The sequence below is a fragment of the Monodelphis domestica genome, chromosome 3, assembly GCF_027887165.1.
Source record: "Monodelphis domestica isolate mMonDom1 chromosome 3, mMonDom1.pri, whole genome shotgun sequence".
Lineage (NCBI taxonomy): Eukaryota > Metazoa > Chordata > Mammalia > Didelphimorphia > Didelphidae > Monodelphis > Monodelphis domestica.
Window position 1 is genome coordinate 316,183,379 of NC_077229.1, and position 14,656 is coordinate 316,198,034.

General features: G+C 39.8%; 1 protein-coding gene across 5 annotated transcripts in view; it reads left to right on the top strand.

Annotated features, from left to right (window-relative positions):
* TRIM55 (tripartite motif containing 55) overlaps positions 1 to 14,656 on the top strand; it is an 89,584-nt gene that overhangs the window by 2,529 nt on the left and 72,399 nt on the right. For all 5 annotated transcript variants that reach the window (XM_007487038.3, XM_056823988.1, XM_007487042.3 and 2 more), the window contains exons 2-3: positions 497 to 999; positions 2,074 to 2,246. In XM_007487038.3, the coding sequence (XP_007487100.1) occupies positions 832 to 999; positions 2,074 to 2,246 (341 nt within the window). In that variant the 5' untranslated portion in view covers positions 497 to 831. The remainder of the gene's footprint in view (positions 1 to 496; positions 1,000 to 2,073; positions 2,247 to 14,656) is intronic.

A 14,656-nucleotide genomic window follows, 5' to 3' on the forward strand; every position in this document is an offset into this window, starting at 1 on the left:
CTGGGTTGACATTTGATCTTAGGGGATGTAATTACTTGAAAGTCAAGGATTATAATAGTGTAAGTATCTATAATAAAGCAGGCCCTGTTAGATGACCAAAATGATGGTACTGGAATGATTCTTTACTTTTTTTCTTATTAAGGGATTGACCTTAAGAAAAGTCATTTATGTTGCACGTGTAAAATCTGTGAGCCTGTTTTACCCTCTTATGCCTTGGGGAAGGGAAAGACTGAATTTGAGTCTCAAATTTTTTTTTTTAATGTTAGAAACTGTTTTTACATGTAATTGGGGGTGGGGGAGAGGAAGAAAATCCATATGATGACTCCTACTTAACCTGGGGAAAAGGTACACACTAAACAGGGTTTTCTTTTTTTTTGTGCTGGGGGCTACTTCAGGAAGGTCAGTTTTTCAGCTGGTCAATAAGAAGTTACTAGGTAGCGGCTCACACTTGCTTTTGTTGGGACAACGGTCAGCTTCTCTTTCCCTTCTCTTTCAGCCTGTCACTCTTCTTCCTGCCTCCTCCCTTCTTCCAGCAGGCCAGGAATGTTGATCTCTGCGGTCCATCACCTGTCAGGATCCATCCCCCACCCGTCACAGGCATATATGGACAGGCCGGCCTGACGGCATGTGATGAGGGGCTGCTAAAAACAGCCTCAGCCCCCACTCTGCACCAGCCTGGCTCGAGACAATGCCCTCTGGCCAAAGAAACCTAAAGAACACTTGAGCACCCTACCCTGGCGATTCTTTCAAGGAAGCAGGCCCTTGGGTTTAGCTCTCTGTGCACCCCAGTCCCCCTCTCCTGGCACCACATGCCCCAGGGCCAGCAGGGAGATGAGTACATCTCTGAATTACAAGTCTCTTTCCAAGGAACAACAGACGATGGACACCCTGGAGAAGCAGCTTATCTGTCCCATCTGTTTGGAAATGTTCACAAAACCTGTGGTGATTCTTCCGTGTCAGCACAACCTGTGTAGAAAGTGTGCCAGTGACATTTTCCAGGTAGGTTTGTTTGCTCCTTTAGGGTGGAGGGTATGTGGAGTACAAGGAGCAGCCCAGAAGCAAGAGCTCGAGGTCCTGCTGGGAATTTCACAAGCCTCCATTTGTTCTTTGTGTCAGGAGAGTGGCTTTGTCCATTTTTGGTACTTGTGTTTTCTGTGGTGTTTGTAATCTTCTCTCCTACTTCCTAGGATGGAGTACGATTTCAGACACTAAGAACCAGCCCTCTTTAGAAAGAAGGAAAAGAAATCCATCTTTCAAAGTTTGAAATGAATTTTCTCTCCCCTTAGGGCACTCCTCAGGGGGATTTACCCAACTGCCTTGAGCTGTTTCCATATATTATTGTTCAGTCTTTTGCCTCATTTGGAGTTTTCTCAACAGAGATACTGGAGTGGTTTGCCATTTTCTTCTTTAGTTCATTTTATATGTGAGGAAACTGAGGCAAATAGGGTGAAGTGGCTTGCCTAGGGCCACACAGCTAAGAAGTATTTGAGGCCAGGTTTGAACTGGGAAAGATGTTTTCCTGACGGTAGGCTGGGTACTTTATCCACTTTGGCATGTAGCTGCCCTGTTTTCATAAATAGACTTTATTTTTCTTTAGATTAAAGGTGAGTTCCCCTTTGGGATTTTTGGACATGAATATCTTTGGATAGGGAGTCCAAGCCTTTGGGCCTGCTTGTAGCCCTGTCCCTCTCAACTCATGAAATACAGCCACAGCAAACACTTAAATGCTTTTTGACTTGAGATTTGTATCCTGATTACCAGATCTTGGGGGAGAGAACAAAGATTTAGGTGGTAATGCAAATAGGTTAGTGATATAAACTTACATGTCATTTGAATTTAAGATCACTTATTTGGGGCAAAGTGGGGAAGGAATCTTTGATACCAGGAATAATTCCGTTGTTTGCATTAACATTTGCAATTTTACATGTGAGTGGGACCCTGAGGAACTATTAGGTAGTAAAACTTGATGTTGGGGTTGTTGGAATAATTTAAAAGTGGGGAAGCTTGAGAGGTCTGGGAAAAGTTATATCGTTACTGAATTGTTTTGTTGTTGTTGTTGTTGGGCAAGAACAGGCTTCAAATCCATACTTGCCAACTAGAGGAGGTACTACAGTGGCATCAGGTGGTCGATTCAGGTGCCCCTCCTGCAGACATGAAGTGGTTCTGGATAGACATGGGGTGTATGGACTTCAGAGAAACTTGCTGGTGGAAAACATCATCGACATCTACAAGCAGGAGTCTACCAGGTAACAGTCTCGTGTCACACACACACACACACACACACACACACACACACACATATTTTTTTTCTTTCTCTGTCTTTTAAAAAATAACCCTTACCTTCTGTCTTAGAATCAGTTCAATCTAAGTTCTGTCTAAGTACCAGTTCAAGACAGAAGAGTGGTAAGGGCTAGGCAATTGGGGCTAATTTAATTGCCCAGGGTAACATAGATAGGAAGTGTCTGATGCTGTAGGAACCCAGGACTTCTCGTCTCTAGGTAAGGCTCTCTATCCACTAAGCCACCTAGCAGCCCTCATCATACATTTTTATAGCAAGGTTACTGTATGAGTGCTAGCTGATAGGTCATAGGTCTCTGTTCTACTATTAAAAAATGCAGAATATAGACTAAGTACTTCTCATGTGATCCATGGCCTAGACCAAAGCTTTGGATTTACATGGTCCAGGATCAAACTCAAGGGTCTCACAGAGAAATCTCTGATTGTCTTGTTTTGCCCCCCACGATGATTAGCCCTGGGAAAATCAAGATTTGTCTCATGTTCAGGTACTAGGTCACATGCAAGCACAAAAGCTGATAACATATTATCTGTAGAACAGACACTGTTTAACCTGACCAAAGAAACACAAAACAAAAAGGACTCCTTCCCAAACCCATGAACTGTCCTTTCCAGTGGGCTTCTACCTTATCCAGATTCATAAGACCACCCTAGGGTTGAGACTGCCATAGGAAGAAAGCATGTGGAGTTGTTAAAGAGTCAACCCTTTATCCCTAGACCAGTACCCGTGAAGAGAAAAGTCCAAGTGTGATCCTCTGCATTGTTGTTCTGTTCCTCAGTTGTTTCTCCTGTTTAATACGAAAAGTCCTCTGATGGGTCCAGCAACTTGGTGTTGTCCAGAAATTCCTTTTATTTTTATAAGGTCTGGCCCAGATTGATGCATTGTCCAGCAATGACTTTTTTTTTTGTCTAGGCAGTATGGTCCCAGAATCCCTCTGTTAGTTCAAGAAGTCCTCTATTGCTCCATTCTTGACCCTCTCCAACTACTGGGACTCATTTCAGAAGTTCTACATTTGGCCCAGGAACTCCTCACCACTCCACCACTGCTTCTGTCTGCTGCTATGTTTATGGCTGGGTGGTTCCCTACTTTCCTGTGGCCACAGGGTTCCTTGAAGGACTTCCCTTTCAGGGAAATAGAATCTGGGTGTCCTTGAACAACTTCTCTCTACCTATCTCACTTCTGCTTCTCTCCATGTCTCTTTCCCATGCCCTTTAGATTACATTTTAAATGCCAAGTACAAGGATATAGGCCAAATGTGTGATCTCTCATGCCTTTTTCAGTCTTCCTTAAAAAATTGTTAAATTTGGTAAATTGGAACATATTCCAGGAGACATTATCAACATTAGAACAAAGTCCCCCTTCACCTTGATGAGGAGTTAACTTTGAGAAAGGATTATCACCTTATAAAGGAGTCATAATAACTCCTTTATATACTCAAAAATATTTTTCCATATTAGTCTTTTCCAATGAGACCCTGGATACTGTTCCCAAGAGAATAAAAGAGACATATAGAATCTGTTATTTCTCTGAAAGGATTTAGAGATCATCTATTCCCAACTCTTACCTTAGTGAAAATTCATGCAATGACATGGTCAACAAGTAGCCATCCAGTTTTTTAGAGGAATGGAAGGAAGGGAACAAGCATTTAAAAAAATAATTTAAATTTATTTGTTTAAATAAATTTATTTATTTGTTCATTACATGAAAATATCCAGTTAACTCTCCTTTAGAGAAAGCATAATTTAACAAAAAGATTTATATATACATACATATATATATACATATATATAAAACTATGTCTTGCTATGTTTCTAGAATATCAGTTCATTCTCTGGAAGTGGACATATATAAGTTAGTCTTCAAACAATATTTCTGTTGCTATATATAATATTTCTTGGTTAATAATTAGCATTTATATAGTACTTGCTATGTCCCAGGTATGGTGCTCAGTGCTTTACAATTATCTCATTTGATCCTTACAACAAACTTAGGAGGTAAGGGCTATTATTATCCACATCTTATAGATGAGGAAACTGAGGCAAACAGAGGTGAAGTGATCACACACCACAAAATCAGTCTGAAGCTAAGGCTAGATTTGAACTCTTCTGAATCCTAGACCTAGTGCTATCCATCACGCCACTTATGCCTTCTTTTATTGAAGGTATCTTGAGAGAGGGAACACCACTATCTCTGAAGGTAGACCATTCCATTTTTGATTATGTTACAAGGGAATCACTTTAAAAGACTGATATATATTAATTTAAGGTCGCCAAGGAATTCAGCTATGTAATTCCTAAATGAAGACTCAAGTTTGCAGTCAATCTTTTATGGAGTTTAATTACAATAGGAGGAAGAAAGGAATTAGAGATAGAGAGAGAGAAAAAGGGAGAGAAGGGAATAGGGCTTAAATACCCCTTCTGTTTAGGCTGGGCCAAAAGGCCCAAGCCCTTAGATAGCTGGGGCAAGGAAAAAAGATCAGTCCCTATTACTCACGTGACCAAAATGGAGAAACAGTCTCAGAGGCTCCCACCTTCAGCTTCCTTCAGAGCAAGCTTCTCAGAGCAGACACCGCAACCACTCCGGCCAACTCCTCAACCCTCCTCAAGTCTCCAGACCCCCCTGATCTTTAAGGAAACCATCCAAGTTGTCTCCCCTCAGTTCTCACATCTACCAATCACTGTCCATCAATTTCCCTGTGCCAATGGAGGCTCTAGCTTAACCCAGGACCGCCCAGAGGCTTTGCACATGTCTGTTGAAGGTCATATTTTCAAATGATTAAATCTTTGCTCCTTTGCTACAGCCCTTTCTAAATCCTGTTAACCTGAGTAGGGTAGAGATTGGAATAATTAAATTTTGATCTAGGCTGCAGCCCTTACTCAATCCTGTTAGGACTGAATAGGGTGGAGATTGATTCCAAGTATCTCCATTGTATCAATTCTAAAATCAATCATGACTCAAAGAAATTCCTGTTCTATGCTTAAGCATAGGTCAAAGTCCTTTCCATTGTTCAGCAAAAGGTTTCTGTCCTAAAGTAATCTTAAGAAGGGAAGAGAAGGAACCTCCCATGCCAATGGGGTTCCCATTCCAATAGACTATCAGTAAGAAATTTTCCAAGTATGAAATATCCCAATGGTGAAATTTCCAACATTTATAAGTCTAAGGAATTTTGAGGTTTACAATCCCCCCTGATGATCATTGGGAGACTAGTCTCCCCATTGATCATTTAACATAATCATTTTGTAGTTCTAAATTCACTTCTAACTAAAGATATACACAATATTCAATTTTCTAAGAGAAATTAGAATAGTGAGAGAGGAAATAGAAAAGAAAAGAAAGCAAAACCAATGTTTGCTAGGCGCATTGACAGAAAGCCAAATTAGGGGCAGTCCCTTTTGGCATAAATGTGTACAGTTACAATAAATGTTCAATCAAAAGTTCAGTCCAATCAATCACATCCAAAGTTCATTCTTGATCTTCTTGATGAAGTGTAGGTTTTCGGCATCTTTCTGCAACAGTTCATTCTCTGGATATAAAAGTTTCAAGCTTCTTTCTTGAAGATCTTTTCTCGAACAAAATCAAAATCTTTGAATTTTTTATAAAAGTAAAATCTTAAACAAAATTCTTGGATTTTTTCAAAAATTCAATTCAAAAAATTCTTAGATTTTAAATTAAAATACAATCCCCCCTGAAGTAAGTATTTAAAAAAAAAAATCAAGTTTAGCCCAGAATGCAATGTTCAGTTATGGGGGTGTATGTGTCAATTATCAAAAGAATAGAAAAATAATCAAAAACATAAGAAAAATTCAAAATAGACCTTGTATAGGTCCAGTTTAAAGTAATTTCTATCCCACAAGTATGTAGGACAGAATGCAGTAATATTTCACTTAGCCATTTGCAGCCAAGACTACAGGAATACATAATATAAGAAGGAAAGAATTAGAATTCTATTTTGATGGGGAAATGTCATTCCCTTGTCTGATTTTTTTCCTTCAGAGATATAGGGAGCCAGCATGATAGTCAAGCTTTGTACTTGTTTGAGTACTTCGAAAAGAGTGTAGATACAAGGAAGTCCTACGACTTAAACATAAGTTAAGCGTCGCAACCTCGAGTCTCACTTTAATATTTCTTGTGTGCTCTATTGGCACTATTCAGGTTTAGTCTGTGCTCCTTGTTTTTATCCCTTTTCCTGGAATCAGAGACAAACATTAATCACAGTCCTATAATATTTTATCAATAAATGGCAGGTTCCCATAGTTTAAAGCTTTTAGGCATATATTGATATTATAGCAAGAGTATATATATTAACTTGTATTACTGCAGGGAAAAAATATTAATATTAATTATGTGTACCTTCAGTACAAAAAATGAGAAAAAAATTCAAATATTCTGATAAAAAAAGAAAAGAAAAGAAATAAGAAAAAATAAGAAAAAAAATCAGTAATTCAATATATTCTTGAAAAAAAAATATCCATTTGTCTATGGATTATTATCTCCAATTCATATGATAAGATAGAGTCACAATTCATATGATAGGATAGAGTCAATCAGTCTCAGCAGAAGATGCTTTCTTCACATGTGAGCAGTGAATCCAAGAGTCTCTTTCTCCAATCTTTATAGATGTTGGAGTAGTTAATAATATTTGGAATGGTCCTTCCCATGAAGGTTGAGTTGCTCCAGTTCGCTTGAAATTCTTGATATAAACTTTATCTCCTGGGTTCAAGTCATGCAGAGAAAAGTCTAATGGTCCAGCTTGTACTGCAGCTCCGGATTCATGAAGTTCACGTAGTTTGTGCTGTAACTCTTGCATATAGGAAGCAATAGTAATATCTCCCCCTAATAGCGATGTATAAGCCGGGGAGAAAGGCTTAGCCTGTATAGGCGGATGTCCAAAAAGCATCTCAAATGGTGAAATATGTAAGTCTCCTCTAGGCCTGCTTCTAAGATAAAATAGGGCCAGAGGGAGAATTTCAGGCCATTTTAAATGGGTCTCAGTGCATAATTTGCCAATCATAGTCTTAAGTTCTTTATTCATCTTTCCTACTATTTGGAGAGGAGAAAAAAAAACTGAAAAAGGTTAATTAACATCAACAAAATCAATACAATCTAAGAAGAATCATCTTTATTATACTGGGAAGTTCCCTGGGCACCCTCCTGAAGGGCACCTCTCTGAGGGTCATTAGTACCTCGAGTATTTTTTGGACGAGCTCCATTTCTCATATATTGTTGTTGTTCATTATCATTATAATTTTCTTTAATTGGAACATTGTCATTAATTTCCCAATTCCTATTTCTATAATTCTGGTTTCTAAAGTTCTTATTTCTATATTCATTATAGTTATTTCCATAGTCATTATTATAATTTCTAGAATTCTGGTTTCTAGAACCATTATCGTCATTTCTATAGTTATTATTTCTAAAACTATTATTAAACTGTGTATTCCTTCCAAACATCTTAAGAAAGGTTCTACAATCCATCATATTGTGGCCCTTCTTCCCACAGAAGTGGCAAGTAATGGATTGATAATTGGATTTCTAGAGAGGGGCAATTGTCGTTGGTTCATTATCATGCCCACTTTCTAATTTAGTTATCCTATCTATTACACATCTCATTTTTTTCTTCATTTCCTCCATGTCATCATTATTTTCTTCCTCCTTTTCCTTGTTTCCCTTTAAAACATATATAGCTGTTTTTCGCAATTCTTCAAGGTCCATATCTGACCATCTTGGGCATTGTGTTTTAAAATAATTTTTAATTGCTTTGCAAGAATTGTTTACAAAGATTCTTCTAACTTGTCTTAAACTACTCTCTTTAGTTAAGTCCCAATCTAAGTATCTGTCCCCAAACTCGATAATTCTGTCCATAAATCTGGAGGGTGTTTTGTCTTCCTTTTGCTTAATTTTTTCCAGTTCCATCCACTTATCTGTACTGTCTGCACATTCCTTCATGGCCGTGAGGATGGCCTCTCTACAACGGTATAGTTGTAGATAATCCTCAGGATTGTTATAGTCCCATTCGGGATCCTGAGATGGCCAATGTGCTGCATTACGCCCCCGGGTTTTGTTGACATGAGCAATTATTTTATTTTTTTCACGTTCACTTAAAAAAGCCTGTAGTAAGCTCTCAACGTCCTTGTAAGACGGATTATACTGAAAAAATATGTCTCCCATCTTTTTTGTTACTAGAAAAGGATCTTGTTCATATGTGGGGATATTTCGTGTAAATTCATTTATTTCTTGGGGAGTAAATGGTATCCTATGTCTTAAAGTCACCACATCCCCATTCCATCCTATTTCAGGTACTTCTCTTAGAGGAAACAGGCCTCTAGTTGAATTTTGCACCTGTGGGTCAGTTTGACAAGGACAGGTTTCTCTAGGAGGACAAGATCTCCCTTGCACTGGAATTTGGTTTTCTGTAGGAGAAGGAACATGAGAAACTGGGATTGCAGGGGAAGGGTTTTGGGGATTAAATTCAGACAAGATTTGCACTACACGAGAGAAGCAGTCTGTTAACTGGGCTATAGGGAAGGTGTTTTCCATCTCTATTTCAGGGAAGGAAATTTCCTCATTCAAAGGTTCAGAAACAGGTCTGTTTCTGGTAGAGTGGTTGTTTGCCAATTGATCCTGTAAGAAACTTTTTAGATCTTCTAATTGGGCTTGCATTTTATCCTCAATTTTTCTTATTTTATCATCTCTAAATATAGTATTGAGGATTACAAAAATGACAGTACCTATTAATATAAAAATTTGGAGGTATCCTGCATTCCCCAATGCCCCTACTTCTTCAGCTGCCATATAATTGTCAAAGAATGTAGTACTCATTTTTATATATATATATTTTGTAATTTCACAAAACACGTGGGGAGCAGGGCAAAGCAACAAACTTTCCACAGGGTTTTTTTTTCTAATCCAGGAAGTTGTTCCTTAAGGGAAAGGATATTTAGAAACAGCTCTTCCAGCCAGGACTTTAGAGTCCTGTTGCTGAGATTTAAAACACCTGTTTTCTGTCTATCAGAGTCACACAGCTGGGAAGTATCCGAGGTCCGATTTGAACCCAGGACCTTCTGTCTCTAGGCCTGGCTCTCAATCCGCTGAGCTACCCAGCTGTCCCTTAAGATTAAAGGGAAGAAAAAGAAAAAAACTGCTGATTCCAATTTAACTTAAGGAGAAAAGAGAAAAAGTTTTTTATACTCACGTGTTCTAGCAGCTGTGTCTTTAAGCCAAGTTTTTTGTTAAAAAAAAGAGGGACTAAGTGGTGAGACGGTATAGTAAAAAAGCAAGGAATTTCAAAAGTTTATTGAGAGGATTCTTTAGACTCCCGTGTGGTCAGCCACAATGTTACAAGGGAATCACTTTAAAAGACTGATATATATTAATTTAAGGTCGCCAAGGAATTCAGCTATGTAATTCCTAAATGAAGACTCAAGTTTGCAGTCAATCTTTTATGGAGTTTAATTACAATAGGAGGAAGAAAGGAATTAGAGATAGAGAGAGAGAAAAAGGGAGAGAAGGGAATAGGGCTTAAATACCCCTTCTGTTTAGGCTGGGCCAAAAGGCCCAAGCCCTTAGATAGCTGGGGCAAGGAAAAAGGATCAGTCCCTATTACTCACGTGACCAAAATGGAGAAACAGTCTCAGAGGCCCCCACCTTCAGCTTCCTTCAGAGCAAGCTTCTCAGAGCAGACACCGCAACCACTCCGGCCAACTCCTCAACCCTCCTCGAGTCTCCAGACCCCCCTGATCTTTAAGGAAACCATCCAAGTTGCCTCCCCTCAGTTCTCACATCTACCAATCACTGTCCATCAATTTCCCTGTGCCAATGGAGGCTCTAGCTTAACCCAGGACCTCCCAGAGGCTTTGCACATGTCTGTTGAAGGTCATATTTTCAAATGATTAAATCTTTGCTCCTTTGCTACAGCCCTTTCTAAATCCTGTTAACCTGAGTAGGGTAGAGATTGGAATAATTAAATTTTGATCTAGGCTGCAGCCCTTACTCAATCCTGTTAGGACTGAATAGGGTGGAGATTGATTCCAAGTATCTCCATTGTATCAATTCTAAAATCAATCATGACTCAAAGAAATTCCTGTTCTATGCTTAAGCATAGGTCAAAGTCCTTTCCATTGTTCAGCAAAAGGTTTCTGTCCTAAAGTAATCTTAAGAAGGGAAGAGAAGGAACCTCCCATGCCAATGGGGTTCCCATTCCAATAGACTATCAGTAAGAAATTTTCCAAGTATGAAATATCCCAATGGTGAAATTTCCAACATTTATAAGTCTAAGGAATTTTGAGGTTTACAATTAGTTCTAGTTGCTAAGAAGTTTTATACTACATTAAACTGAAATCTTCCCTCTGCGACCTCTACTGACTGTCCCCAGTTCTGTCCTCAGGGTCCAAGGAACACAAGTCTATTCTGTCTCCCACAAGACAACTTTTCAAATATTGGAGGGCAACTGTCATGTACTCCTCTAAGTCTCCCATTCTCCAGGCTCAGCATTCCCACTTCCTTCAACTATTCCCAGTATGGCACATCCTCCAGTCTTTTCATCATCTGGGTTGTCCTCTTTTGGACATATGTCAGCTTGTCTATCTACATCTTTCCTAAAAAGTGGTGCCAAGAAGTTAAGATGGTTTTCCATATGGGGTGGACCACTAGGGAAAGTATAGCACAACTCTTGTGGTAGTTGTCATTTCAATTGTATCTGACTCTTCATGACCTCATTTGGGGTTTTCTTGGCAAAGATATTGGAGTGGTTTTCCATTTCCTTCTCCAGCTCATTTTGCAGATGAGGAAACTGAGGCAAACAGGGTTAAGTGACTCACCCAGGATCACACAGATAGAAGGCACCTGAGACCAGATTTGAACTCGGGATGATGAGTCTTTTTGGTTTCTGCCCAGTGCTCAATCTACTGTGCTACCTAGCTACCCTACAAGAAGTGAAGATGGCATTCCAGATGGGGTATAGAAAAGGGGTATAGTAGAGAAAAGCATAGCAGACTTTTTACTTCTCCCATTCGGGACTTCATGCCTCTCAATGCTGCCTCGTTATATCACTGGATTTTTTTGAGGGAAATTTGGAGGAGTGGGAGGGGAAAGGGGTTTCCTCACTGAGGAAAATAGGAATGCATACTCCAATGCACGTGCAAATTGCAAATGTATACACATGAGAATATTGGATATGCGCAAATGTATACCTATAATCCACTTGTGTTTATTGGAATATGTGTATATACTTAAATGCATACATATATACATACAAGACACTCATGTTTTCTTGAATATATGCATATATCTTCTATATGCACATATATATATACACATACATATAAAGCACTAATTTTTAGATAAATATATATAGATAAAGAAGAATAACAGGCTATATTTAGATTCTCTCTATATAATACTAGATATTTATACCACTCTATTCTTCATTCTCCTCATCTTTAAAACAGGGATAATAATTCTAGCACTAACTGGTTCATTGTGAAGGAAGTAAGTACTTCATAAACCTTAAAAGGTTCCTTTAGTGCACGTTGTTTTATTATTACTTAACTTAGTTTGGTGGAATGAACAATTATTAATTAAATTATTATTGCTAGATATGTTAAAGTAACTGGGTTTTAGGAACAGTTGCAGATCCAAATTGGTCAAAGAAGGTCCCTCTCTAGGAATCCTTCCTCTGATGAAATCAAAAGAGCTCTGTGATTTCACTGGGATTCCTTGTAAGTAAGTTGTAGTGGTAGTAGTAGTGGTTTTTTCAGGCACATCTGTTGCCTTCTGTCCCCATTTGGAGTTTTCTTGGCAGAGAGACTGAAATGGTTTATCATTTCCTTCTCCAGCTCATTTTACAGATGAGGAATCTGAGGCAAATGGGGTTAAGTGACTTGCCCAGGATCGCACAACTTAGTAAGTGTCTGAGGCCAGATTTGAACTCAAGAAGAGGAGTCTTTTTGACCTCACACCTGGTACTCTATCCACTGTGCCACCAAGTTAACCTGTAAAGGGAGTTACCCCAGGCATTACAGGATTAAGTGACTCATCTAGAGTCATACAGCTGGAAGCAGAACTTGAACATTAAGTAACTTTGAGGACTAAGGACAAACTTACTTGTTCAATACTGTTCTTAGGTAATATGGCTCAAGAGCAGCTGTATGAAGAAGAAGAAATTAATTATTGACTACACACTGATTACAACCTTGAAACTGGTCAGTGAGTCAATAAACATTAATTAAGCACCTATTACATGCCAGACCCTGTGCTAAGTGTTGGGGGACACAAGAAAGGCAAGACAGTCCCTGCCCTCAAGGAGCTTACAATCTAATGGGAGAAGACAATCCACAAAAGGAAACTGGAGAGCAGAGGATGGCAGGAAGGTACCTGGAGAAGGGGGCAGTGACAGATGGGTCTAGAACAGTACAGCTTGGGGGCTGGCCTGGACACTGTGAATTTTAATTTTATTCCACTCTGCTTAGTCTTTAGAATTCTAGCAAACAGGAATGCATACAACCCCACTGTAAAAGAGAGAATATATATGCATGCAAAGGACATCATCTGTCAGTCAAAAGGAACATTCCATTTGAAATGTTACTGGGAAAAACAGTTGGAGCTAAGCCAATAGCTGAGAGGCTTTTGGCCTTTGGCTTCTGACAGAGTGGTAGAGAAGAAGCTGAGGCTTTTGGCCGGTGTGGCTGATGATGGTGAAGAAGCTAATAGTGTCTCTGGACTTGAATTAATCAAGTTGAAGGTTACCTGGCTGGTTGGCAGAAGAAGAAGAAGAAGACAGTTGTCCTCATATCTCTCTGACTTTGTTTCAATATCCTCCAAACCAAGGCTCCTTGTAGAGAATAGGGAAAACCCTATCCCTCTTACCTTATCCTCCATCCTTGTCCTGTCTTCCCCAATAAACCCTTACTTGAGTTAAAGAAGAGAAAAGAGTATTTTCTCTAAAGCATCATAGACCACAAGCCTCTTAGCTCAGTTCAGCCTGGCTTGGCTTCAACTGTTTTTCCCAGTAACATTCCAAATGGAATGTTCCTTTTTGTGGGGTTTTCCTTAATGGACTTCCCTGACCAGCAGGGTCCCACAAGGGAAGGGGCTCACCTTTGTGATGGGACCTGAGGAGAGGTAGGAACCGAGAACCAGGGTGGAAATGAAAGACATGGACAAGTCAGTGGTTGGATAGGGCAGGCAATCCCTATGATACTCCCTTTGATAGGAGAGTATGAGTACAAAGTATGAGGTGGATGAGGAGATTAAGATAGGGAATGCAGGCCGAGATGGTTACAGCCTTGGGGAAGGAGAAGGTCAAGAGGAGAGAGAGATATAGTCATTGAGGAGCCCAGTGGAGCTCCATGGAAGGGAAAGGCCAAGAGGCAAGAGGAAGTTCATGGGAGTGCCTCCGAATTTATTCCTGTCCTGCTTGGGCGGTACTCCCAAGGACGTAGTAACCACATCACAAAGTATAGACACTTAAGATTGGGTGGCAAGGTAGAGGGAACACCTTTGGGCGTGTAGATTGCAAACCGCGCTTTCCCGGGGAATTGAGTCCGAGCATGTTAATGAGTTTGTCTTAGCCAAGGGCCGCATGGCCAGTTCAAGGTTACATTCACAAGCCTCATTGGTATAACCTTATGCTTGGAGACACAGTAGCCATACAGTCATTTATATTTCATAGATGTGAATATGCTTGGGATGCTACACTTTTGACTGACAGATGATGTCCTTTGCATGCATGTATATTCTCTCTTTTACACTGAGTGACTTAGAAGAAGGTTGAAGGGAAAGGGGGAAGGGAAGCTGAAAGGCTTCTGAAGAGGGGAGGGAAGGGAGATTGAAAGGGGGGAGGAAGGGAGACATAAAGGGAGGAGGGTAGGAAATCTTGATCCATTAGTTATCCGGAATCAATCAATAGACACCCTCAGAAATATATCTATTATACTACTTAAGGATTAAGTGTGGGGGAGGAAGGTCTATGACCCATGTGTGCTAGCAAGTGACAAATCAGAACAACTGACTGACCCCTGGACTGTCCAAAGCCAAGTTTAAGCCACCATTGGTACATCAGATTTCAACCCAAATTGTTGTGGGAGAAACACACCCAAGTTTGTATCAGGGTCTTGTCCCAAGAATAGGAAATTCATACTCTGATCAATCCAGAAGTAAGAGAATTTTATTTGAAGAAGAAAAGATTTATAGTGATATAATAGACTAATAGCTGGGGGAATAGTTTGGGGATTAATCAAGTAGCCTTAGGGCTGATGGATAAGCCCAGGGGCTAGTAAAGTAGCCTCACTGGGGCTGATAGAATAGCAGGTCTCCAGGTGTGGAGTAGCAGCCCCATCTATAGAGTGGCAGCTTCTGGGCTCT